Raw genomic sequence first — 25,506 nt, forward strand, 5'->3', positions numbered from 1 at the left:
TGGCTCCAGCTGACCGGCAGCAGGGGGGGGACCTGCAGGTCCCGTATGGGGCCAGGGGCTGCTCAGGGCAGCGGGCAGGGCTCGGGGTCCCTGAATCCCTGGGGAGCGCAGGCACCCCTGCCATGCCCACCCAGCCAGGGGCTGCTCGTGATGGGGCTGCACGGGAGGGGAAGGAAATTGGGATGTGCCAAAGGGAAACCCGCTGCGTTCCCTGCGTGGGGTGGCTGAAAGTGTCCCGGTGCGGGGCATGGTGTGGGGCACGGGCAAGGGCTGCCCAAATCCGCCGGCTGCATGGCGTGGTGCGACCTCGCGTCCTGGCCCAGGATTTTGGGGTAGCAGGGACATGCACTGGCCGGAAGGTGAGCATCCTCGCGAGCAGGGGACACCCGAGCACGGTGGGGTGCCCGCAGTGCCGGGCACGTCTGTGTGCTGCCCGGCTTCCTGGCGGCGGCGGCCGCTCTGCAGGCACAGCTCCCCGTTTGCAGAGCGCCTGCAAGTGCCTCGCAGGGCCTGGAGCTGCCAGAAGCCAGGTTTCATTTACATCTTGTGCAGAGGGTTTAATTAATTTGATTTCCTTTTAAAAGGCTTCATTTGTGCTGACTGGTGCTGGGGCTTGCGTCGCTTCCCCCCACACACACACCCTGCAGCCCGGCTCCCCAAATTGTGCTGCTTCAGGGAAACCGCACAAAGTTGTCACTGCAAAGGAGGAAGCGCTGGTGCCACCTGCCTGGGGTGGTGGGAGCCGTGGGGGCACCCCGTTTCCTCCTGCACCCCATTTCTTCCTGCACCCTTTGGCCCTGCCTGGAGCCGGCCCTTGGCAGAGCAGCCTTCCCTCGGCCGGGCACTGCCAGCACCTCGCCGTGGGGTGCCCCATGGGTCCAGCCCCGGCTGCTGCTCCTTCACCACCCCGTCACCTCTTTGCAAAGCCCCCTGGGGACGTGGGACACCCCGGCGATGGGCGTGTGATAGGCCTGGAGGTGGGCAGCATCCTTCTGGCACACCACCATCCTGCTTCCTTCCCCTTTGTGCGCAATTTGGGGTGAGCCACGTCCTCCCCCACCAGGTGCCTGCCATCGTCACCGTGTCCCCGGGGACGGGACCTTTCCTGACGCCGGGGCTGTCCCCCGGAGCCGACAGCAGGGTGCTGGGGAGGATTTGGCTTGGCGGGCATGTGGTGCCATGAGCAGTCCCGCGGCCTCGGGCGCACGACTCTGGCTGCTCCCTGGGGTGCCCGCGCTGGGATTGGGGCCGTGGGCACCTCCGTAACGCGCCCGTCCTCTGCGCCAGGAAGGCACCGGGGTGGCTGGCGCTGCGTGCACCCACCGTGGGGTGCTGGACGGAGCTCGGGGGCGCCGGCGCCCTGCGGTTCCCCCCACCCGTGCCCGGCTCGCACACGTGGGAGCGCGGCCGCTGCTGCTGCCCGGCCGCCGGCGCGGAGCGCTGCCCTAACGCGGTCCAGATGGAGCGGCTCCGGCCCTCGCGATCTTATCGGGGAGTTGTTCTTGGCCCCCGTGGCACCAGCAGCTGAGCAGCAGGAATGCTTTCCTTTGTTTGGGAGGCAGCCTGGCTTCGGGGAGACGTCGCCTCCAGCATCTGGATTTCATTTGTGGCCATTTGGAGAGCATGAAAGATGCTGTTCTTTTAATTCCCTTTTAACCCCTTCCTCGACGGCAAAGCCTCGCCGGGAGGCTCGCAGGGAGCCGGAGCTTTCCGACAGCCTCTGCTGCACTGGGCTGGCTCCGTGCCCAGGGAAGCGGACAGGGCACAGCCTTTGGGTGCCGTGCAGCCACGCAGGGACTGGCATGTCCTTGTCCTTGTCCCCAGCCACCCCAAGGCCTGGCCAAAGGGTGCAGAGAGCAGGGGGCACAGCAGGAGGATTTGCACCCCCAGGCTTGGGAAGCTGGCTGGTACATGTGGTGCCCAGCCTCGGTGCCCACAGAGGTGGCAGTGGTCACGGTTGTGCCCGTGTGTCACCAGTGGGGACCATCCCCAGCCAGCACACGGGGGGTTAAGGCCTCCGGTGTGACAAATCGGGGTCGGGGGGTGCGTGGGGTTCGGCATCTGATTCCCACCGGGAGGCAGGGCGGGGTACGGCCCCGCTCCGGCCAGCGAAGGAGAAAATACTAATCCTTTTATTTTTATATTATTACTTATTCATCTGGGCTGCACAGGCCTAATGGAAACCAGATGTAGGAAAACAGACACAGCCCCGAGCGGCTGGGACAAATTACCCCAAAGAAAAAGAAAAAAAAAAAAAAAAAAAAAGGAAAGGGAAAAAAAAAAAAAGGATTCCAGTGGAGTTTTGAGAAGTGCCGGGGAATTGGTGCCACGCTCGGAGGCGCTGCCAGGGGGGCAGAGCCTGGGCACGGGCTGGCAACTGCCCGCCGCCGACGGGCAGGGAAGGACGGACAGAGGGACACGTGGCAGGACAGCAGGACATGGCCAGGCTGCCGCTGTCACCGGCGCTTCAGAGCCTCGGGGGAGCTTCGTGGGGCTGGAGGCAAAGGCCGGGGTTTCCAGGGTGGTTTGGCGAAGCAAGGGGCAGCGTCCTGCTGCTGGCGCATGTGACGCCGTGGGGACGGTGCCACCGGGGCGCACGAGTGTCCCAGCGGCCTGGCTCTGTTTGCTTTGGGCACTTCTGGGCTTCGGCACCGAGAAATCCGGCACTTCGGGGGCTGCCTCTTGCTCCCGTGCCCGCGCAGCGGTGTTTGGATTGCAAACGCAGCAGGAAAAACTTATGGCTTCAAGAGAAGGAGAAGAAAAAAAAAAAAAAAAAGAGAGGGAGAGAAATAACACACCCAGATGCAGTTTCCCCTGGTGTTTGTTCAGCTTCATGGAGACTTTCCTCCTGATGGGAAGCTGCGGAGCAGCCGTGCCGGCGCCAGGATGAGCGGATTTGTGCTTTTTCCCCCAAGCCCAGGCAGAGCCAGGCCCCTCCGCTGCAGCCCCTCGGAGCCGGATCCGTGCAGGGAGCATGGGGCAGGTGCCGTGGCACAGGGTCCCCAGGCTGCCACCTCCCCACCTTCTCCTCCAGCTGGACGAGCCCTGCTGCCTCCGCGCCGTGCCCCTGCCTGGGGAGACGCTGGCCGAGGGGAAGGATGCCCGGATCCGTGCTTTGCTGAGCAGGGCAGGGGCTGCTGCCCGGGGGTGCTGAGCCGAGGAGGATTTGGCTGTGCCCTGCTGCACGCTCTGTGGATGACGGCACCGTCGGTGCTCGCAGCTGCCCCATGGTGGGCTCGTGGGGGCCACGTGGATGGCAGCCCCCCGGCTGTGCCAGGGCTCTCCCCCATGCCCATGCAGCACAGGGGGACTCAGCAGGGGCTGGGCCTGGCACCATCACGGGGGCACCTGCGGGCTGAGGCCTGACCTCCCCTTGGCGCACTCTTTGGCATCAGGGCCGGATCCTGCTCCGCTGATTGGCACGGGACCGCACAAACCCCTTGCTCTGCCTCCCTTCTGGTGCTGGAGCCTCGTGAGCCGGCGGGCACGTCCCCGTGCAGGCGGCCAGAGCTGGTTCCAGTCCGAAGCACCGGTGGGGGCTGCGCCCCCCTCACCGCCCCTCGCGCCTCCCACCGGGGCCGTTACACCCGGCGTAAAGCTGCAAAGCCACACAAGGGGCCCAGGAGGTGGGAGGGAGGCTGCAGGTCGGGGCGCGAGCCAGGCACCTCCCGGCATCGTTCCTCCCCCCCCAGCATCTTCCAACAGTTCTCTTCTGTCCTGCCTGGAGGAGCCGTTCCCAGCCCCGTGGCAAGGAAAATCAGAGGCGTTTTTCAGAGCGTCCCATTTATTTTGGCAGACCCCGTAAACAAACTGCTGCTTCATGGCAGAGGTGCTGTTTATCCTTGGGGTTTCTCCTGTGGCTGGAGAGGGAGAAGGGGGCGCAGAAAGGCAGACCACAGCACGCAGTGCCAGGTGTTTGCAGGATGACCGTGCACGCGGGTGGCTCCAGCCAAGGACACTCAAACAGTGCCAGGGATGCCGTGGGACCGCGGTGGTGACCACCAGCCCTCCTGGCTCGCCGGTCCTCCCCACGTGGCATCGGCTGCAGGACGAGCCCTGATAGCATCTTGCTCGGGACGAGGCCCCGGTTTTATTTAGCCTGGACCATGTGCTCTTGCAGCGTTCGATTAATCTCCCGACAGTTGCAGCGGATTAGGCGTGCGCATTAGGTGAGTGGTTAGCAGCCGTGCCTGGTGGCGAGCCCGCTGCGTGCAGCGGGGACCCTGGCCGGGATGGTGACAGACCCGTGCAGCTGCCATGCTCGCGGCCACCTGGCATGGCACGGCAAGGCACGGCATGGCACGGCATGGCACGGCATCCTCTGGGCTTCGGACTGAGTGGGTGACGCAGGGAGCAGCATCGTGCACCGGCTGTCACGAACCCATGATTTGCTGCCTGTGCGCAGTCCCTGCCCGGCACCACGATGACCACAATCGCCCTGAGCACAGCTCCTGGGGCTGGCGAGGTGCTAGCGGGCATCCTGGGCACGGGATTCCCAAAGGTATGGGCCGGGAGCTGCTGGCAGGAGGGTGCCGGCGTGTGACAGTGGTGGCTTTGCAGGGATGGCATCTGTGATAACGCTGCTCGTGAGCCCGAGCTGTGCCATGCACAAGGTGTGGACCTCGTGTGGCACAGGGCAGTGCCTACAGAGCAGTGCCCTGTCCCTTCTCCAGTGTCACACATCCGTGGAGGATGCAGGGCACGGATGCAGGGCGCCGTCCCCACCATCCTACAGGGGCACAGGACACCGGGCACCGTTCCCGCCACCCCTGCACTCTCACTCCACTTGGGGACCGGAGACACCCGAGGTCCCCGAGGCCCTGACCCGCCGGGCAGGGGCTGGCACCCGCGGCGCCGCCCCGCTCACCGCCCGCGCCCTGTCCCCGCAGATCCCGCGGCGAAGCGGGCCGCCACCATGCCCGACTCGCCGGCCGACGTCAAGACGCAGCCCAGGTCCACGCCGCCCAGCATGCCGCCGCCGCCGCCGGCCGTCACGCAGGGAGCCACACGCCACCCCTCCTTCACGCCCAGCACCAGTGAGTACGGGGACGGGGATGGGGACGGGGATGGGATGGCGGGCAGGGAGGCTGCCCGGGTCCCTCGGCCACGCGCTGCCTTCGGGATCCGTCGCGACCTCGTCGCCCTGCGCGGTGCTGGCCGTGCCGTGGGGTGGCGATCCCCGTTCGTGCGCTGGAGAAGGGCTTTGGGCTGCGTGTGCTCTGCCCATCCCTAGCGAGGTGCTTGGGGACAGGGGCGTCCTGGTCTCCTGCTGTGCGGTCACCAAACGGGAGCATGCAGCAGTGTGTGGCCCTGGGCATTCCCACCTGCACGGAGCTGCTGGAGGAGGCTGCAGGGCTCGGAGCTGGGCACGGCCACGTGGGTGCGTGCGGCACCAGGCGGTGTGGGGCAGTGTCACGGCTGGTTGTGGTGGTGGGGACCTGCTGGCTGTGCCCAGGTGACAGAGCGGTGGCATCAGGGCGCTCCGCTGGGACTTGTCTCTAGTGTGTGAGTTGGGGGAGCCCCGGCTGCACCCGTGCTCCGTGGGCTCATCGTGCACCCACGGGGCTCGCACTGGGGTTGGTCCCCACGCTGGTGTCCCAGCGCTGGCACATGGTGGGGCAGGATCAGGGTGGGCAGGGGACTGTCCCTGCCACCAGAGCAGTGGTGGCCACAGCAAGTGGCTCTGCCGTGATGACTCCCTGGGCGTGCACGCGTGGGGATTTTGCTCGTATCTGCTTCTCGCTGAGAAACCCCAAAACGACACCCCAAGCCGCAGCCTCCCCAGCCACGCTGGCTGCCGTGGCCCTGCTGCGCTCCCAACCAGATGTTCTCTAATTAGAAATCGGATTGTGCTCTCTGCGCTCGGATGGGTTTTGCTTTTCTAATCCGAGCCTTGCAGCGGACGCAGGGCTCCGTGTGCGGGGCTGGTGCAGGCGTCCCCATCCCGCTGGCGTGGGGACGGTGTGGGCAGCCTGCTGCCATCCCCGCCAGGGCTCGGGATGGAGTCTCGGTTTTTCTTGGTCTCGGGGAATTTCCGCAAGCTGCCCCCCGAGTTGGGGCTGGGCAGGGACCGTACGAGGAGGGGGGCATCCTCTGAGCCCTCCCTTGGGCTGCGTGGGGCAGACGGACCCGGCTCCATCCCCGGCACGTCGGGCTCCGCGCGGCTTTGCAGGACACAGGATGAGCGGCCCGTGCCCAACGGGACCCCCGGCCGAGAGCTGCCGCCTCTGCTCTCTCATCATAGCGTGTTTTATTTTGCTTGCAGATCGAGACGCTGGCCCTCCGACGTTTCTGCCTCGCGGCCGTTTTCATGGTTGCTTGAAATGGTCGATGGTCTGTCTTTGTAAGTAAAATGAAACGTGCGCTCTAATGAGAGACCCGAGACGCAGCCCGAGGCCCCCGGGCAGGGCGCTGCCCCCCCAGCCCCTCTCCTTGCCCCGTCCCAAGGATGCAAACCCCGTCCCTGGCCTGGCCGAGGGACACGTGCGGCGTCTAACTTAGTCACGCACCTGTCGTGGGAATAAAAGCAGTTGTGGCCGGGGGTTATTTTCGGCACCTCTTTAGCGGGCGGCTGGGACCGGCCGGCCGGAGAGCGAGTGGGAGACTGCGGAAGCGGGCAGGGCAGGCAGGGCAGGGCTGCGGCACCCGGCAGCACCGGCAGCACCAGCAGCACCAGGTCAGGGCGATCGTGGGAGCAGCACGGTGCATGGCTGGGTGCTGGCGGAGGGGTGCGAGGCTGCTCTGCGCAGAGGGGACGGGCTGCAGGGTGCTGTCACCCGTGCTGCCCACGGAGAGGTCCCTGTGCCGAGGGCTGGCACGGGAATGGGGCGCCCTGTTGTACGGCGGGGTCCTGTCCACCCCTGATGCTGTGGGCAGCATCCACGTGAAGGCTCCTGGATGGGCAGAGTGGGGAACGGCCAGCAGCTTCTGGCAGCTCTTGGCTGCCGGAATGTCAAGGAGCAGGATCGGGCCCTCACCACAGCCTGTCCACCCTCCCTGCATCTGCCACGCGCTGCTCCGGGGGTGCAGCAGCATCCCGGGGCGCCCCAGGCTGTGGGAGGACACCAGCCCCCTGGTGCCTAGCAGGATGCTCGGGTCCCCCCAGCCCGCCGCCGTGGCACGGCCGCCCGATCTCACCTCCCCTCCTCTCCGCTTGCAGTGATGAACGGCAGCAGCCACTCGCCCACCGCCATCAACGGGGCCCCGTCCACCCCCAACGGCTTCAGCAACGGGCCGGCCACCTCCTCCACCGCCTCCCTCTCCACCCACCAGCTCCCGCCGGCCTGCGGCGCCCGCCAGCTCAGCAAGCTCAAGCGCTTCCTCACCACCCTGCAGCAGTTCGGCAACGACATCTCGCCCGAGATCGGGGAGCGGGTGCGCACCCTCGTCCTGGGGCTCGTGGTACGTTCGCCGGGCGCGGGGACTGGTTTTGGGGAGCCCCTGGGGCTGGCGGGTGATGCCCTAGCCCAGCCGCCAACCGGGGCTCCTGATTTTTAATTTGGGGATGGAGATGATGCTAAATGAGGAGCCTCTTGGTGCTGAGTTGACTTAAATTCTGGAAAAATGGGGGCATCTCATGGTTCCCTGGGTGGGAGATGGATGGAGTGGATGCCGCTGGCATGGCCACAGTGCGGGTCCCCACTGCTCACACCACCAGCAAACCCTGTGGGGTTTTCCCTTGAGCTTGGCAGAGCCGGTGGGGAGCAGAGCAGGGGAGCGGCCCCAGGGGGCACAGGGTGGGTTGGGAGCTGCGAGCGGCTGGTGCTGAGCCCGGGCTGTCCCCGCAGAACTCCACGCTCACCATTGAGGAGTTCCACGCCAAGCTCCAGGAGGCCACCAACTTCCCGCTGCGGCCCTTCGTCATCCCCTTCCTGAAGGTGGGTGCCCTGCACGGCCCCCGGGCGCATAAATCCCCCGCGCAGGGGCAGTCCCATCAGGCCGAGGCGCTCGTGGAGCTGTTTGCAATAACACGCGGGGTTAGGCCCATCTGGAAACCATTTGCAATTCATTAAAAATCCCCCCCCCCCTTTTTTTTTTTCCTTTAATTTTCCTTCTGATTTCGTGCTGACTCTGCACTGCCACCCTGCTCCGGAGGGATTCGCCGACCGCTGGCACTCCTGGCAGCGCGGGCACGGGTGGCAGATGTTTGAGCCTGGCATCGCTCACCCCTCGTTAGCAGAGGAGTAACAAAACCGTGCCCCCTGCCACCTTTGCAGCCCTTGCAGCAGGAAGCCGCCCCTCAGGGAAGGCAGAGCTGAGCGGGGCTGCTCGGGGAGGGGGGGGACACGAAACCCCCATCCCCGCTGTCCCCTTACCAAGCGAGCGCGGTGTCCCCGAGGCCAGCAGCACGCCCCGTGCCGCCGGCCGCCCCGGCACCCTGCTCCAGCTGCTTCCACCTTGGGCTCCAGCTGCTTCTCATTACCCTAAGTGCAAGCAGCCGGGCGCGGCGTGCTTCCCAGACTCAGGGGCTTTTTTGGTTTTCGGGGTCGTTCCCTGAGCCGGGGAAGGGGCGGGGGCCGCAGTGTGCATCTCCTCCCCGAGCGCTAACGCGTCCAACAGATGGGGCCTTGGCTGCCGATCAGCTGCCTAAAGAGAAAAGCGGAGCTGGCAGCAGCAGCGCCCGGGCAGAAATGTGTTTCTGCTGCTTCACCGCTGCTGATCCGCGTGCGGAGTGCACGGGTGCACGGGCAGCTTACGGCACCCTCGTGCCCCATGGGTGCCAGGAGGGTTGGGGGTGGCCCCGGTGCCGAGCGCGCACCCACTGGGGACCCCCAGGGCTGGGGGCTCAGATCCTCAAGGTGAGAACTCGAGGGATGGGGAGGCTTGGGGCGGCTGGGGGTGGATGATTTTGGGGGGAGCGCGGCCGTGCCGTGGTGGGCTCTGGACTCCCGCTCCCCTCGCAGGCCAACCTGCCGCTGCTGCAGCGCGAGCTGCTGCACTGCGCCCGCATGGCCAAGCAGAGCCCGGCGCAGTACCTGGCCCAGCATGAGCAGCTGCTGCTGGACGCCAACGCCTCCTCTCCCATCGACTCCTCCGAGCTGCTCCTGGAGGTCAGCGAGAGCGGCAAGAGGAGGACACCAGACAGGTGAGGGCGCACGGGATGCCACTTTTAGGGGCGCACCCGCCAGCGCGGGCGCGCTGGATGCGGGAACGGGCACCCAGGCGCGGGGCTGCGCACGGGTGCTCGGGGACCCCGCGGGGACCGACCTCCTCCGCTCCCCCCCAGGACCAAAGAGAACGGTTTGGACCGCGACCCCCTGCACCCCGAGCACCTCAGCAAGCGGCCGTGCACCATGAGCCCCGCGCAGCGCTACAGCCCCAGCAACGGGCTGAGCCACGCGCCCAACGGGCTGCCGCCCCCCGCCGCCCCCCTGCCCCAGCACTACCGCCTCGAGGACATGGCCATGGCGCACCACTACCGCGACGCCTACCGCCACGCCGACCCCCGGGAGCTCCGCGAGCGCCCGCGGCCCGCCGGTGAGCTCAGCACCCCCACGCTCCCTGGTTTGGGGGGTGGGGGGGAGACACAGCGTGGGGCTGGGGGTGATGCCGGGCTGACCCCCGCCCTGTGTTTGTCGTGCAGCGGTGCACGGGGCGCGCCAGGAGGAGGTGATCGACCACCGGCTCACCGACAGGGAGTGGGCGGAGGAGTGGAAGCACCTCAACAACGTACGTAGAGCCCCCAGCCTGCCCCCCCAAATTGCTGCACGTGTGGGGGCAGCCGTGCTGTGCCCACCCCGCTTTGCCCCCCCCACTTCCACCATGTCCCCCTGTGGTTTTCCTCCTGAGCATCCTTCGCTCCCACGGCCCCAGCACCACCCTGTGCAGCCCAGATTTCCCCCCAGCGCCCAGCACCGCATCCCCCCAGCCCCTCTGTTGCCCCCCCGCAGCTGCTGAACTGCATCATGGACATGGTGGAGAAGACGCGCCGGTCGCTGACGGTGCTGCGGCGGTGCCAGGAGGCCGACCGCGAGGAGCTCAACCACTGGATCCGGCGCTTCAGCGATGCCGAGGACATGAAGAAAGGCAGCCCCCCCTCCGCCCGCCCCCACAACAGCTCCTCCAGCTCCGAGGCACCCCAGTTAGGTATTGACCCGGGGGGGCTGCAGCCCGGCCCCGGCCCCTCTCCGGGGTGCCCGTGCCGTTCCCCTGGGACCGGCTTGGCCAGCGGGTCGGGTCATGGGGGGGGGTTGCCTTTTGCTAACGGCGTTGTCATCCCCCCCCTGGATCCTTCGCAGACGCTCACCGGGACTTCGCACCGCGGCCCCTCTCCGGTTACATGCCCGAGGAGATCTGGAGGAAGGCTGGTGAGTGTGGCCCCGTCAGCGTGCCCAGCCGGCAGCGTCCCCACTGCGTCCCCTCCCCGTGCCCGCGGGGCCGGAGGGGGCTGGGAGCCCCCCAGGGTACCTGCACGCCCCGTGCCATGCTCACCCGCCTTCCTTCCAGAAGAAGCTGTGAACGAGGTGAAGCGTCAGGCCATGTCCGAGCTGCAGAAGGCCGTGTCGGATGCCGAGCGCAAAGCCCACGAGCTGATCACGACGGAGCGAGCCAAGATGGAGCGAGCCCTGGCCGAGGCCAAGCGCCAGGCTTCGGAGGACGCCCTGACCGTCATCAATCAGCAGGAGGACTCGAGCGAGGTGGGGCTGGCGGGCACGAGGCTGGGGGGACGGGGCGGGTGGCAGCATGGGTGCTGGGGACCTGCTGAGCAGCACTGGGGTGGCTGCGGCACCGCTGGTGGGGTGGGAATTCCTGCACCGAGTGAGGATGGGATGGGGTGCGTGGTCTGGGATGAGGACGCATGGTCCAGGATAAGAAATACAAAGTCAGGGATGTGGTGCACGGTCCAGGATGCTGCGCCTGGTCCAGGATTGTGACACACAATCCGGGATGTGGTGCATGATCTGGGTTGTGGTGCATGGTCCAGAATGGGTTAACGACCCAGGACAGGGTACATGGTTTGGGCTGTGGTGCACGGACAGGGTTTGGGATGTGGTGCACGGTCCAGGATGGAGTATGTGGTTTGGGATGTGGTGCACGGACTGGGTTGGGGTACGTGGTCCAGGATGGGTTGCGCAGTCCAGGAATAAGTATGTGGTTTGGGCTGTGGTGCATGGACTGGGTTTGGGTACATGGTACGGGCTGTGGCACACGGTCCAGGATGGGGTATGTGGTTTGGGATGTGGTGCACAGACCGGGTACATGGTTAGGGCTGTGGCGCACAGTCCGGGATGGGGGCGCGCAGTCTGGCAAGGGGCGCCGCACGCTCCAGCACTGAGGTTTTCCCCCGCTGTCCCCGCAGAGCTGCTGGAACTGCGGGCGCAAAGCGAGCGAGACCTGCAGCGGCTGCAACACCGCCCGCTACTGCGGCTCCTTCTGCCAGCACAAGGATTGGGAGAAGCACCACCACGTCTGCGGGCAGACTCTGCAGGGGCTGCCGGCCCCCGCCACCGCCCCGACCGCCGGCGTGGGGCTGCCGGTGGGTTCGGCGCAGCCCGAGGGGGTGCCCCCCATGGCCAGCAGCCCCAGCGAGACGGGCTCGGGGGCCGCATCCCGCGCCGGCACGCCGGCCACCCCGGCCCCGCTGGAGAGCGCGTCCCGCTGAGCCGCCCCCCGCCCCCCCCGCTGCCGCCGCCGCGGCGCGCCAAAAGAACCAGACTGCACTCGATGCAATTTCCTCAGCTACCTGACTCGTGTGACCTCCAAAACGACCTCTCTATCTCTCACAAATAATCCTCATGGATCCTCAAACTGGGCTTTAAGTGGAGTTTAAGGCAAACGCCGGTCTTCTCTGTTCTCTCTTCGGTCTTTGTTTTGGCTTTTTTTTTTTTTTTTTGGTTGGTTTTCTAGCATTTGGGGGATTGCTGTTCGTTGCTACTGGGTGGTTGTTTTTTTTTTTTTTTAAATATATATATTTTTATATTTTTATTTTTCTCCTCCTTTCCGGATGAGGGGTTTGCCGCAGGCTGGCCGCGCCATGCCGTGGGGAGAGGCCAGGCTGGCGGCGGTGCTGCCCAGGAGCTCGCTCACAGGAGGAAGGAAATTTCTTTTCTTCGTCTCTCTCTCTCTCTTTTTTTTTTCTTTTTTTTTTTTTGTAAAAAAAAAAAATAAAGAAAATAAAAATGAAAACGTCGGACTCTTTGGCTTTAAGTAAGAAATTGTAAAAAAAAAAAAAAAAAAAGGAAAAAAAAAAGAAAAATCCAAAAAAAAAACCAGACACCGCCAAGTCAAGCGGCGTGCCAGAAGCTCACCTGTAAACTACCTTGCTAGCTAGCCAAGAACAGACCAGACTCACCTCTGCTCCAAAGGAAATCCAAAAACGAGAAAGATCCAAACGTCTCTCCACTGCCAAAGTTCGTTTCGTTCTGTTGTCGCTTGCTCCGACGCTTCCCGTCCTCACTGGCTGGGGGGAGCCCGGCGCGCCTGGGGGTTGGATGAGTTTCTATTACAAAATAAAGCAAAAAAAGACTTTTTTTTTTTTTTTTTTGGAAATATACAGAGGAGCGCTCCCCATGTGGCATGGGGGGCACGGGCAGGAGCCCCCGGGTTTCCCTACCTCTGCCCACCACCGGAGGAGAGGAACGAGGAGCACAAGGGACGAATTCTGCTGCTCTCCCAGCCCCTGTGCGCCGACACCCTGGGGTTTTTGTCCTTTTTATCCGCTCCCCGCGTTGGATTATAATTTTTAATTTTTTATTTTATTTTTTTGCAACGATTTCCAGGAGGCAAGAAAAAAGGCAAGAAAGCACCACCTCCTCCCTCGCAGAGGAGGCGGACAAAAGACGATGTAGGTGATGTTGTAATTTCTTGCACCGTTGTACAAAGCGCAGAGGACGGGAGTGCAATACGGAAAGTCCCACGGCTCCGGGAGGAGGGAAGGAAGCCAGAGCGTGCCCCGGCGCGGCCGGGCAGGAGTGCTGTACGTTAATGTGAATGTAAATAGCGTCTGCAGAGGTCCAAAAATAATAATACCGATAGTGATAATAATAAGAGACACTTTGCCAAATAAAGGGTGATGAGAAACCGCTGGAGGATGTGGTGTGTAGGAGCTAGGCTGAACCGAGAAGAAGTCATGTGCTCGATAGGAGCTTTAGTTTTCCGCATTTGCAAAAACCATCCTGTGTGTTTGCTGTAGGCAAGGCGGGAGGAGGACGGGCTCGGGGCCGCTCGCCCGGCATCGCAGAGGCGCCGGCCGCGGGTGCTGCCCTCGTGCCACCTGCTCCTGCAGCAGGAGCATGCACGGGGCTGCGCCGTGCCGTGCCATGCCGTGCCATGCCGTGCCATGCCGTGCTGCAGCAGGGCCCGGTGCACCCCGAGGTGACGTTTCCTACCCCGAGCCCTGCTGCAGGTCCCTGCGCACCCCGAGACCTCGGTGCGTCCCCTCGGGGAAGGGGGGGGGGTCCCGCGCACCCCGAGCTGGGAGCGCTTTGCCGGGTGCCCCTCGAGCGAGCGTTCACTTTATTTATGGTGTGACATATGTAATATTGTCTATTTTTCTTACGTTTCCTGAGAAGAGGTAATATATAAGAGTTTTGCAGATGCTCCTGCTGCGGGGCCGCCTGCTGCCCTGGGTGTCCGTCCCCTCCCCGCCGCGCGTCCCCGCGTGCCCCCTGTCCCCCCCGCACCGGGGCCCTGCCTCTCTACCTCCGCCTCGCCGGGAAACCGCAGACGAGAGCATTTACACAGAGCCTGCTCTCGTTTCCACTCCTTTCTGTTTTGCTTTTATTATTTTATTTTTTCTGTTTTCCTTTGTGTTGTTGTTGTTTTTTTTTTTTTTTTAATAATAAAAATACCCTAAAGAACCTTGCATTGAAACCAAAAGCCGAGGGAGGGAGGGGACGGGCGGTGCGGCGCTAGCAGACGTCCAAACCAGAACGACAGCTTTAACGTGTAATATTTCCAAAAAATAGCGATGCGGGGAGGACGGCGGCCGTCGTGGCGGCCGGGGAGGCTCTGGCCGGGTGCTTCCATGGTCTTTTTTTGCCCCACACCGGTGCTGGGACGTGCGTGGGGCTGGGGCGTGCGTGCCCCGCGCGATGCCCAAGCTTTGTTTTTTGGTGGCTTTGTGGCACCGGGTGCTGGCAGAGGGATGTGCCGCGTGGTCCTGGTACAGCTGCGGGGCTTGGGAATACCCCGGGCGCTGCGGGGCAGCTCGGGGACACGGGGGGCCGGGGTGGCACAGCCCTGTGCTGGATCAGGTCCCCGTGGCCACCTGCAGCGCCTGTCTTGGGTTTCCTTCCCCCTGCCCTGGTTGGAGCAGGGGAACGGTGTTCACATGGGGGGACAGCTTGTTTGTGGTCCCCAGGCGTTCTCAAATGGAAACCCCAGCTGAAACCAAAGTGCTGCCTCCCGGCAAGGCTCTGGGGACCCCAAACCTCCCCAAGCAGCCCCAGAGACCCCTGGCACCGCCTGCCGCAGCCGCCCCTCGCCCACCTCCTCCGGGGCGTCCCCAGCTCCTCGGGGGGTCCCCGCGTCCGGGTGGGTTTGGGGCTGGGGACACGGCGTCGCCTTGCTCCCGGAGCAGGTCCCGGGTGCTGTGCAGGGTGCTTGCAGTGGCAGGGCCGCCCACAAGCACCCGGCAGCCCCTGGGGTCTCCCCCAATGCCACCAAAAGGCACAGCACCGGGAGGGAGGCGTCGTGCCCCCGTCCCCCCTGCTCACGGCTGCGCGGGCAGCACCGGTTCCCCAGCCCTGCCCGCGGCTCCCTGCCAGCCCCGGGGACGAGGACACCGGGGTGCAGGGGTCCCAGGGGCTGGGGGCTGGAGACCAGAGCCCCCATTAAGGGCCGGGTGGGCTCGGGGGCGCCCGCCCTGCTCTGCTGCCTGGGTTTGCAGGGCCAGCACGGAGAGATGACGCGGCAGGACTTTCCTTCGGCATGCTGTCCCCCCCCCCTTGCTGTTTCCCGCTTTCTCTAAGTGTACTGTATGTTTGACCTGTGGAAGATGTAAACTTTATGATTCAGGTTATGTCTGTTCTTAACTCTGTATCTGTGTAATAAAGACGATTTAATATCAACCCGAGGTCTCCGTAGCATGGGCTTGCGCTGGGTGCCCTCGCCCCCACCCCCCTCCCCCCTGCCAGCAGCAACCTGCTACCCCTGTCCCAAGCTCGGGGGAGGCCACTTTGGACTCCGGGGTCATGCAGTGGCCCCCAGCCAGCCCTGGGAAGGGGGGGTCCCAAGGGGGTCTCCCCCTAATTCTGCAGGTGCTGCACCCTGCAGCCTGGGGCAGCCAGGCAGAGCTGTGCCTGGTCCCCAGCGGGGTCAACAGACATGAAGGGCCGGGGCGGTGTCCCCACACCGGGGGGTGTCCCCACACCCGAGGGGGGGGTGTCCCCACACCCGGGGGGGCGCCACGCGTGTGGGCCCCGCCTCGCCCCGCTGCACCCGCGTGGCCGCAGCCGCCCGCGGGACTCGAACCCGTGGCCTCGGGGTCCCAGCGGGGCGGGGCCGCCCCCTCCCTCCCTTCCCGCCCTGCCGGCGGGGGGCGGGGCCCGGCGGCGCGGCGCGGCCCGCGATTGGCTGCTGATGTGTGAAAGTGGCGCGCCGGCGGGAAAGGCGCACGTGGCGGCGGGGCACGGCACGAGGGCGCGCGGCATGTTCGGGGGCAGGGCCAGGTAAGGGGCCGGGGCCGCCATGGGGCTGCCCTGGGGCTGCCCTGGGGCTGCCCGGGTTGTGGGAGGCTTGTCCCTGGATGTGCCCGGAGCCCAATCGAATTGGGGTCTGGATGGCTGTGGGTTTTCCCTCCCCTCTGTGCGGCCTGGGAATGCTGCTTGTAGGGCAGGTCCTCCTTCCTCTTCCCTTTCCTCAGTGAGGATGGGGTGTTTGACGCTTTTTTTTTTGCCCATGGGAAGCTGCTCCCAGGTCCCCTCTGCGGTTCCCTGAGCTGGGCAGCGACTCTGGGAACTGGAGACCTCTCAGTAGTTCTCCCTGCTGCAGCTCTGGGGTTTTCCTGCAAGCCTGCCTGCAGCATCAAGAGCTTTGGAGGTGGTTACTCGTTCTCCTGGAAGCAGCCTTAAAGCCTTTGTGGGGCTGGCATTCTGCGTTTGGTTCTGTGTGACGTGCTGCCTGTTGAATTGCTTTTTACCTCTGTTCCTGCCCAGTCCTCTCTTCCTGGACACTTCTGGGATCTGGTGGCAGGACCCGCCATCCCTGGCAGCAGTGGAGGCGTCCTGGGACGTGGCGGAAATGGCAGCTCCGTGCAAGGCTGTGGATGAGGACTCAGACCTGAGCCACCTGGAGGGGGACAGCACGGAGGAGTTGGGTGTGCAGGACCCGGTGAGCATTGGGCTAAATGCGGAATTGGTTTTGCCCCGTTCCATAAGGAAATAGGAAGCTTTCTACAACTCTGTTCAAGTGCAGCGCTGCATCACCATGGGCCGGGGGTGTTCCCATGCCGTGTGCTGCTCACACAAGTCATGCTTTGGGTTTCAGGAGCTGGAGGCCATCAAAGCCCGAGTGCGGGAGATGGAGAAGGAGGACGAGAGGCTGAAGGCACTGCAGCTGGAAGCTGAGAGCCGCCTCATCATGAGCTCAGAGGCAGGTACGGGCTGTCCCTCGTCACAGGCTGGCACGGGGCTGATGCAGGTCATACCCACTTGTACCTCCTACCGTTGCCAGCTGTGATGCACTAAATTAATTAAACTTAAGTCAATTAAGTGATTGAGTTTAGTACCAAGGCCCTGTAAAGCAGTAACCCTGTGTCATTCTTTTTGTGTGGAGAGATGGGGCAAGGGGATGGAGGAGGCTGAAGTGGTGGGGTTTGGGAGTATGTGATGGGACTGTGGAGCTGGCAGTGTGGCCGTGCACCAGCTTGGTGCCAGCTGTGCCGAGAGCCCCCGCCAGATGGTCCCTCTGCTGTGGCTCCATCCAGTGTGACAGCAGCCCTCGTTTCTGCAGGTCTCTTCCCAAAGACAACAGAGGAGAAGATGGAGGTCGACCAGCGGTCCATCTACGTGGGCAATGTAAGTGGGAGGCCCTGGGGCAGAGCCCACCTCCCTGCCCAGTGGGGGTTTGCTGTGCTCCCTACCCCGGGGACCTGTCCCACCTCCCTGCTATAGAGGCTGGTCCCAAACTGGGTGCTTTGCTTCTGCTCAGCCCACACTGGGAATGTGGCTTGAGCCTCACAGCTCAGCATCTGCCTGTGATCCTCAGCCACTTGCAGGTAACGTGCTGCAAGCATCAGCTACCCCAAATACCCCGCTGGAAGCTGTGGGTTGTGCAGTGTTCTTTGTTCCCTCAAAGCAGGGCTGTCCTTTGGATTTGGGGGTTCTGGGCTGGGGGATTCAGGTGGAAGGGTCTCCTAAACTTCAGGAGATGGTGAGGCTGTGGTGGCACAGCGTGTGGCCCCTTGCTGGCGTGATGGTGAGCAGAGAGACCTGGGAGCTGTGGAGGTGCCCATGGGGGGACTGTGGTTGCAGGTGGACTACGGGGGCACGGCGGAGGAGCTGGAGTCTCACTTCAACAGCTGCGGGCAGATCAACCGCGTCACCATCCTCTGTGACAAGTTCTCGGGGCACCCCAAAGGGTCAGTGCTGGCTGCGGGGTGCTGGGGACCGAGGCCGTGGTGGGTCTCAGCCTGGCTGCTCCGCAGCATCGCTGCTGGTCGTGGTGGAGGACGTCTCCTCCAAAGCCAGTGGCTCTGGGATTTGGCTGAAGCTCGACTGGAAACATCCGGTGCAAGGAACGGGTTGGTGCTGTGGGTTGGTGGCGAAGGGGCATTCAGCCTGGGGGCTTGGCATCAGCCCTACAGCATCGTAGGTGCTGCAGGAGCAGAGCTGCCACCTGCTTCTGAAAAAAGCAGAGCATGGGCTGTGTGTGCAAAGAAGGCAGGGATTTATTCTTCCCCCCACGAGTCCTGGGGGGCTTGGTGTGCCCTCAGGAAGGACGCTGCTGTCCCCAAGCAGAGCCCCTGCCCCGTGCTGGGCAGCATGATGTCCCCAGGGCTCTGCTCACCCCTTCCCCTCGCAGGTACGCCTACATCGAGTTCGAAGAGAAGAGCTCTGTGAAGGCTGCTGTGGAGCTGGACGAGAGCTTGTTCAGAGGCAGAGTCATTAAGGTAGGAGCAGGATGAGGCCCCCGGGATGTGTCTGTTTGTCTCAGCCCCGCTGCCTGGGGCTTGTGCTGAGCCCCCGCTGCCTTCCAGGTGCTGCCCAAGAGGACCAACATGCCGGGCATCAGCAGCACCGACCGTGGGGGCCACCGGGGCCGTTTCCAAGCCCGGGGAGGGCTGGCCCAGCGGGGGGGCTACTACGGGGGGCAGCAGGCGAGGCTGCGAGGGAGGACGTACAGGTGAGGCTGGCGGGTGTCCTGGTGCATGTGGGAGGATGGAGAAGGGCTCTGGCCCCAGGGGTACCTGGGTTTGGTCGAGTTTAGCCAGGGCTGAAGGGGGAGTCTGCTTTGGGGGGGCTGTCAGCAGGTAGACGTGATTTTTGGCAGCACCCGACCGCTGGCACCTCGGGCTGAGCGATGTCCCGGTGTTCCAGGAGGCTGTTTTGTTCCTGTCTAGGGGTCGGGCAAGGCTGTTGCCTTGGTATTTTCCATACTAGAAAGGAGGACTGCACTGCCCTGGAAGATGCCAATGGGACTGGAACGAAGAGATGGGATTGGAGAGACTTAAATGTGCCTACCCAAGCCAAAAAAAAAAAAAGATTAATTTTAAAAAGCCATCTGCCTGGCTGTGAGGATTACCGGCGAGGCAGCTGTGTGCTGTGCAGCTGGAGCTGGGCTGCCAGGGGGAAGACTGGATCTGCTCTGTCCACGCTTCGGCCGGATCCCTGCTGGCATCCCAGGAGGGGTTTAGGGATGGGGTTTGTGTGGAGAACAGTCTCATTCCAGGGAGCAGCGTGCTCTGGGATGCGAAGTGCTTTCCCAGTCCTCCCTTTCATCCTTATCCTATGGGAACAGAGCTGTGTTGGGGGGTTTGTAAGCCTTGTTTGGGTTCTAGGTGCATGAATGCTGTTCACCCTGCAGTGGGGGGAGTCCTGTCCTGCTCGGCCCCTGGAGAACCCTGCTCTGGGTGCTTTCAGATCCTCCAGCACATGAAGCTTTCCTCTCTGGCACTTCCTTACTGGCTATTTCTACAGCAGCCGGGTCCTGGTTTCTCTTGCCCGTAAGAAAATCCTAAAGACCTTTCCAAAGACTCTCATCTTCTCTGAATCAGCGGGGAGAGCCTTGGGATGCAGCTCTGGGTGTGACTGCCGGGGAGCTTTTCTGTAGGTGGAGAGACTCAAACTGTGGATTTCTGACCGTACTCTTGGGAGGAAGATCGAGCCTAGTGATGCATTTTGGGGTCTAGTTTTTTAACTTGCTAGCTACTCCGCATCTAATACTCCGCATCTAAGAACCAGGGCAGGGAGAAGGCAGCCCTTGCTCTTTGCTGGGAAGCCTCTATCTCTCTTGGTTAAACAAGGCCTGGGTGTCAAAAACCAAACAAACGTTCCCCCTCCTGCTTTTATTCCAAAGCCACAGGGATCGAAGTGTGCTGCTAATGCATCCTTTTGCTTCATTTCTAGCAGTAGCAGCATTTCAAAATAGTCTATTTTTGCAAATTTGGCCTGATCTTTCTCTTTATTCCTGGCACTGTTCCTGCTCCCTGTTTGGGGTGGGTGTGAGCTCACCTGAACTCGAGGGTCAGCGCTGCCTGGCACTTGCCTTTCCTGCTGATCTTGTGTTTATGAGCTCTGAATCTGCTCGTTTTTAAAGGCAAAACTTTGTTAAAAGAGCCAGGCTGGGGCTCCAGCAATCAGCAGTACCGTGTGAAGTTCTGCATTGAAATGGGTTTTATTATGTAATTATCACGCTAATCTTTCAGGATCCTTGGTTAGGATTCCCCTAACCCAGATGCAACTGACTCCTAAAGCAGCTTTTCACAGCTCAGAGGGCACTGCCAGACTAAAATCCCACTGCTTTTCTTTTTCCTTAGGACCTCAGGATTTTTTAAAGCTCGGGGCCTTAACTCTTAAGTTGATTTTGCCCTCTGCCCAGTGTGGGCTGTGCTGCTGAGGCTGGCCTTAGTTTCTCAATCCGAGCTACTCTTGGGCTCAGACTACAAAACTGGCTTTTTCTCAAGGGCTTTAAACTTTCCATTAGTAGGTTTGTAAGTTACTGAGATTTAATTTTTAATAAAAATTACTTTGGGGTGTACTTCTGAGTGAAAAGAGTGAAGACTTTTATGTGAAATTGTTTCGGAATAACAGCATGCAGCTGTGCCTTGTTTAGATGGTGGGAGGGGCTCAAACACTTCCATCTCCCATCATTTGACAGGTTGTTGTTGATTAAACGTATTTTTGTTTGAGGAAGTATTGTAAATGTCACTTATTTTTAAAATAAATGATCTTGCTGTGTGAACTTGATCTGCAGTGAGAGGCTGGCTGGGAGCTGACATGCTGTACTGACCTAGCTTTTTCCAGGTTCTTGTATCCTTTGGAGCTGTGTAACTATTTTTTTTTAATTGATTAGGTGCTCAGAGCAGACTGCTGTGTGCTGCTGATGGAGCAGCCTAGGTTGCTCTGCTTCTGACCAGGAGTGTGTGCTGGGAGCTGCTGGGATTTGCAGATAATCTGGCAGAAAACTTGCCCTGTTGGGCAGCTCTGTCAAACTTGCTGTAGCTGCACAGCCTCACTGAGTGCACCGTACAAGCGATTAAGAAGCTGGGATGACTTCCTAGTCTATTTTTAAAAATATAAATACCTGCTATTGATTTGGTAGTCTTTAATTAGAACAGCAGTGGGCTGCAGGGGGAGGAGATGTTAACAGATTAGTTTGGGATGAGCAAGGCATCTGCAGTCCTGATGTCTTAATCTTGGTGTGTATGGGTTTATCGCAGCTGCACTACCTGTGCTCCCTGACCTGGACCAGAATTACTGCGAAGTGTGCCAGGCCTGTTTTAGGGAGTGATGAGAGCAAATGCTGTCAGATCTGAGTCACCCACAGATCCTCCCCAGGAAGGCAAGATCAGTGCAGGACTCCATCAGGTGCAAGGTGGTGCTGCGAGAGCAGCTGTTTGTCTGTCTGCCAGCTCCTTCTCAAGTGTGTAAGCAGTGGCTGATTGTAAAGAGACCTGGAGCCGTCGGCTGATCTGTGCAGCTTTCTCTTTCCAAGAACTACTGAAGTAAGTACATGCAGATCTGAGTGTTCCCAGCTGAGGAAAAACAGGACAAGGAGACCACGTTTTCGAAATAAGCATAGCTTCGACTGTTCCTGACAGAACTGAGCAGTCCTGAGTAGCAGCAAAAGGGGCTGGCAAACAGCAAAAGGGCTGCTGCTCCTGTGCTCCTTCTGCGTTAGAGAAGTGCTCTGAAGTGTGGGTACTTCTGGGGAGCAGTGTCACTATCTGTGCCCCTCAGCTGACTGAAATCTAGGCTGACCCTAATAATAATCTCTTAGCTGTCTCTTGTGCAGCTGTGCTTGCTCTCATCACAAGCACAGCAGGAACTGCTGTTTTCCTACAAAGCCCAGTTTCTACAGAAACATCTGAGTTAGAGGAGCACAGCTGTGTGCATTTCTGTAGGGAACGAGCCTCATCTGATGCTGCTGACCTTCCTGAAGGAAGAGCTGGCTACTGCATGGTACCTGAAGGCACAAGAAGGTGAACAAGGACTTCTGTGCTGTACTTTGGTTCGCTGGAGTAGAAATGCATGCAGAGCTTGCAGGTGCCGAGTTTATTTTACACAGAATAGATTTAAAATTATTACACTGAATGAAGACAATATATACATCACTTCGTAGGGCGCGTTCCTGTACACAGGGAGTGTTCTCAACACTTGGATGAGAATGGGCAGAGCCTCAGCACACCTGCATCATCATGGAGTTCACCATGTTATCAAAAGCCCTGGAGAAGGAAATGAACACAGCATTAAAGGAAGCAGCTAGTCCTGCACACCAGCTCTCCTAACAATACCAGCAGCTAACAATGCCTCTTACTGGTTAATGAGCTGGCCTTCCCCAGGCTGAATACATAGTTTCACTCTTTAACTATAGCATGTTAAGTGGATAATTACATCAATTAAACTGAAGTAAGGACAGGGCTTATCCTGGCAAAGTGTAAAAGCAGTTTTCTTGCCTAGGCAATACAGACTCCCAGCATTATTAAAATTCCCTGGGAGATTTCGGTTTAGCAATGGGGAGCACTGGCCCTCACACAGGAGTTACGCATGTTGAGGATCCCAGCTGTTGTGACTCCAGGACAAACTGCAGTCGTTTACCCTGTTTAACCCCCCTCTGTTTACCAAGGTTCCAGCTAATCAGGTAACTTTCTGCCCCCAGTGACACCATTTTCTCCAGCCAATGTTTTTAACTCCAGTTCTGAGGTGGGAGTGAGACAGCTCAATGTGACTTCTCAGGGGACTATCAGAGTTTCCTATCATGCAGTAATGACCCAAAGACAACACAGCTGTTCTCCATCTGAGCAGTTAGAGCATGCACATCTGAACTGCTCAACCACGGGGGGTTATGTTCTTGGTCCTGTTACACCACAGGGGCACCGCAAGTCCCAGAGAGATGACAAAGCTCAGCGCGGTCATCCCACACTTACCTGGAATGGATACGGTCCCCTGGGTTGTAAAAAGGGTTGCACATTATGTCTGTGTATGAATTATGCAGCTTTCGGAACATCTGAAAAGGGATTGTAGTTTAATTAATTTTTTTTTTTTGGTTCTCAGCGCTTTATGAATAAGCGGAAGTAGCAAAAACACTGATGTGGCAAGTTGTGCGCAGATTTCCTGCACTTACGCTGCGGATCTCATTGTCTCGAAGTGCTGTGTTTGAAGAATCCACCACCATAACAAACTTCACCTTTGAATTTGTCACGTAGCCGTATCTGTGCAGCTGTTAAGGAATGTGCTCCTGACACACCACAGGCTGGCAAAGCAACCAATGCAAGGCTGGAATACACTCAAAAAAGCTGAGAGGAGAGGAAATACCTTGCTCTTGCTGCACCCAGCACAGAGCCAGGCCCAGGTGAGGTAAGCAAGACAGCGGATTGCTCCCTCGCCACCTGACTTCTGTCCCCTTTGGTAACTCCTGCTCCCATTTGCTCCTCTGCTGGCCAGTAACGCATGCCTTGCATTTTGCAAACAGCCCCGCGTTAGCTGTTTTGGTGAGGGTTTCTCTCTTCTGAAGAACAGTTTCAATGACCCGGCCACCTTACCTATTCTCATTCAGGAGGTCGCAGTCAGAGGCCTGGAGATGCTCTAATATCAGAACGATCTGGGACCCCAAAAGTTAACCCACAAATCAGGTCTGTTAGAGCAGGTAACCTCTAAGGCATTCAGAGAAAAAGCCAAAAAATGTTCAAAAGGTCAACTTTGTGACAAAAACGCCGGGACAGCTGTGACCCTGGGCTGTGGATCTGAGCAAGGCTGGGTGGTGCACCCAGGACCTCGGTCCTGAGAGCCGACCCAGCGACACCATCATGCTCCCGCCACGTTCACTAGTGCTATTAAGGAGTCCCAGCCTCGTTGTAGTTACTCACCTGCTTTAACGAAGCAGAGGATGAAGAGAAGGAACCGTGTTTGTGAAATGGCTCTGCCTGATGTAGGCCAAATGCCCATAGGGGCTGAGGCCTGACGGCCCTGTCAGGGAACAAACAGCAGCTGTCGACCTGAACAAGGCACCGAACCCAACCCTCGACGTGTCTGCGAACAAGGCTGTGAACCTCCTGCTGCCGCCTTTAACGTGGCACCAAACAGCAGGAGAGGTTTCCCTATGGTCCAGGAAGGGTCGAGGTGAATGCCAGCACGTGGTGTGACGGCGTGACTGCAGGGAGACCGTGCCACGCAGGCGTTAGAAAGATCAGGTCACATTAGAAAGATACACTTTGTAGTCTTCGGTGGGGTAGAGGAGCCCCAGGTACAGCTCCCTCTGATCGACCAGAGCCTTGCCCATCGCAGAGATCTTCTCATCCACGACATCGAGGGACGTGTGCACCGTGTAGTGGAACTTCAGCTCGTTTTCTGTCGGAATGCTCCGGATGTAGAGGGGGTAGTTCTGGGGAGGATGACAAATTATGCTCGTGAGGGCAGGCTGCTCTGTTCTGGCGACCCTCTCAGGCCCCAATACCCCACCTGACCCCACTGCCCCTCTCGGGCTCCACAGCATGACCTGGACCCACAGCCTCTCTCAGGCCCTGTAGCCCCACTATCCCGCAGCCCCTCTCAGACCCCATAGGCCCACCTGGCCCCACAACCACAGCCCTTCTCACCCCTGCTCAGGCCCCACAGCCCCTCTAAGGTCCTATAGTCCCACCTGGCCCCATAGCACCACCCTGAGTCCCCCAGCCCCTCTCCCCTCACCCCTGCTTGGGCTCCACAGCCCCACCTGTGCCCCATAGCCCCTTCCAGGCCCCACGGCCCCTCTCAGGCCCCATAGCCCCACCTGGGTCCCACAGCCCCTCTCAGGCCCCACTGCCCCCACCTGGCCCTACACCCCTTGAGACCCTGTAGCCCCACCTGACCCCACAGCACCACCCTGGGGCCCCCAGCCCCTCTCCCCTCACCCCTACTCGGGCTCCAATGCCCCACCTGTGCCCCACAGCCCCTCTAGGGCCCCATAATTCCACCCGGCCCCACAGCTCCACCCTGGGCCCCACAGCCCCTCTCCCCTCACCCCTGCTCGGGTTCCACAGCCTCTCTCAGGCCCCCCGCGCCACCCTCAGGCCCCCCACAGCCCCTCTGAGGCCCTGTAGCCCCACCTTGAGCCCCACAGCTCCTCTCAGGCCCCCCCCGCCCCCCTCAGGCCCCCCACAGCCCCTCTGAGGCCCTGTAGCCCCACCTTGAGCCCCACAGCTCCTCTCAGGACCCCCCCCCCCCGCCCCTCTCAGGCCCCCCACAGCCCCTCTGAGGCCCTGTAGCCCCACCTTGAGCCCCACAGCTCCTCTCAGGCCCCCCCCCGCCCCCCTCAGGCCCCCCACAGCCCCTCTGAGGCCCTGTAGCCCCACCTTGAGCCCCACAGCTCCTCTCAGGCCCCCCCCCGCCCCCCTCAGGCCCCCCACGGCCCCTCTGAGGCCCTGTAGCCCCACCTTGAGCCCCACAGCTCCTCTCAGGCCCCCCCCGCCCCCCTCAGGCCCCCCACAGCCCCTCTGAGGCCCTGTAGCCCCACCTTGAGCCCCACAGCTCCTCTCAGGCCCCCCCCCGCCCCCCTCAGGCCCCCCACAGCCCCTCTGAGGCCCTGTAGCCCCACCTTGAGCCCCTCAGGCCCCACAGCCCCCCCCCGCCCCCACCTCCTTGGCGATCACGGCGACGCACACCGCCATCTTGCCCCGCCCCCCGTCACGTGCCCGGGGGATGGGGGAAGGCGGCAGCGGTCACGTGAGGCGGGCGCCGTTGCCATGGCGAGGGCGGTGCTGGTGCCGCTGTGCCTGTGGTGGGCCCTGGGCCGCGCCGCGCCCCCCAACGTGCTGCTGCTGCTCATGGACGACGTGAGGGGGCCGGGGGGGGACCTGGGGGGCCGGGGGGGGGCGGTGGCAGCCGCCTGGAGGCTGTTGTGGGGCGGGGGGGGGGGTCGGTGCCTGCC

The 25,506-nt window shown here is 61.4% G+C and overlaps 4 protein-coding genes across 4 annotated transcripts in view; 3 read left to right on the plus strand and 1 right to left on the minus strand.

Annotated features, from left to right (window-relative positions):
* The first annotated feature begins 4,912 nt into the window (after positions 1-4,912).
* Positions 4,913-11,602, plus strand: CBFA2T3 (CBFA2/RUNX1 partner transcriptional co-repressor 3). The gene is made up of 10 exons (XM_035566242.1): positions 4,913-5,036; positions 7,160-7,401; positions 7,788-7,877; positions 8,904-9,085; positions 9,227-9,477; positions 9,584-9,669; positions 9,891-10,086; positions 10,239-10,307; positions 10,447-10,637; positions 11,300-11,602. The coding sequence occupies exons 1-10, from the start codon at positions 4,916-4,918 to the stop codon at positions 11,600-11,602; spliced, it is 1,731 nt and encodes a 576-aa protein (XP_035422135.1). The 5' UTR covers positions 4,913-4,915.
* A 3,989-nt stretch (positions 11,603-15,591) lies between these two features.
* PABPN1L (PABPN1 like, cytoplasmic) lies at positions 15,592-18,542 on the plus strand. Its single transcript, XM_035566243.1, has 8 exons — positions 15,592-15,611; positions 16,098-16,272; positions 16,429-16,537; positions 16,894-16,958; positions 17,415-17,521; positions 17,965-18,052; positions 18,140-18,285; positions 18,503-18,542. Exons 1-8 carry the CDS (start codon positions 15,592-15,594, stop codon positions 18,540-18,542), a joined length of 750 nt encoding a protein of 249 aa, XP_035422136.1.
* Positions 18,543-21,641: 3,099 nt separating this feature from the next.
* On the minus strand, positions 21,642-25,323 carry TRAPPC2L (trafficking protein particle complex subunit 2L). The gene is made up of 5 exons (XM_035566209.2): positions 25,214-25,323; positions 23,810-23,982; positions 22,726-22,813; positions 22,529-22,608; positions 21,642-21,826 (listed from the first exon to the last, which is right to left on the minus strand). Exons 1-5 carry the CDS (start codon positions 25,244-25,246, stop codon positions 21,781-21,783), a joined length of 420 nt encoding a protein of 139 aa, XP_035422102.1. The 5' UTR covers positions 25,247-25,323; the 3' UTR covers positions 21,642-21,780.
* GALNS (galactosamine (N-acetyl)-6-sulfatase) overlaps positions 25,280-25,506 on the plus strand; it is a 45,356-nt gene continuing 45,129 nt past the window's right edge. The window contains exon 1 of the mRNA XM_035566208.2: positions 25,280-25,411. Within this exon, the coding sequence (XP_035422101.1) occupies positions 25,322-25,411 (90 nt within the window). The 5' untranslated portion in view covers positions 25,280-25,321. The remainder of the gene's footprint in view (positions 25,412-25,506) is intronic.

Source organism: Cygnus atratus, chromosome 12, assembly GCF_013377495.2.
Source record: "Cygnus atratus isolate AKBS03 ecotype Queensland, Australia chromosome 12, CAtr_DNAZoo_HiC_assembly, whole genome shotgun sequence".
Classification (NCBI taxonomy): domain Eukaryota; kingdom Metazoa; phylum Chordata; class Aves; order Anseriformes; family Anatidae; genus Cygnus; species Cygnus atratus.

Bases quoted from the DNA above. Each gene is read 5' to 3' on its own strand.
- CBFA2T3 (XM_035566242.1), top strand. From the start codon at position 4,916: ATGCCCGACTCGCCGGCCGACGTCAAGACGCAGCCCAGGTCCACGCCG. The intron at 7,878-8,903 runs GTGGGTGCCCTG...CTCCCCTCGCAG, and splicing joins TCGTCATCCCCTTCCTGAAG to GCCAACCTGCCGCTGCTGCA. The intron at 10,308-10,446 runs GTGAGTGTGGCC...CCTTCCTTCCAG, and splicing joins GGAGATCTGGAGGAAGGCTG to AAGAAGCTGTGAACGAGGTG.
- PABPN1L (XM_035566243.1), top strand. From the start codon at position 15,592: ATGTTCGGGGGCAGGGCCAG. The intron at 16,959-17,414 runs GTAAGTGGGAGG...CTGTGGTTGCAG, and splicing joins GGTCCATCTACGTGGGCAAT to GTGGACTACGGGGGCACGGC. The intron at 17,522-17,964 runs GTCAGTGCTGGC...TTCCCCTCGCAG, and splicing joins TTCTCGGGGCACCCCAAAGG to GTACGCCTACATCGAGTTCG.
- TRAPPC2L (XM_035566209.2), bottom strand. From the start codon at position 25,246: ATGGCGGTGTGCGTCGCCGTGATCGCCAAGGAG. The intron at 22,814-23,809 runs GTATCTTTCTAA...ACAGCTGCACAG, and splicing joins CCCACCGAAGACTACAAAGT to ATACGGCTACGTGACAAATT. The intron at 22,609-22,725 runs GTAAGTGCAGGA...ATCCCTTTTCAG, and splicing joins GAGACAATGAGATCCGCAGC to ATGTTCCGAAAGCTGCATAA.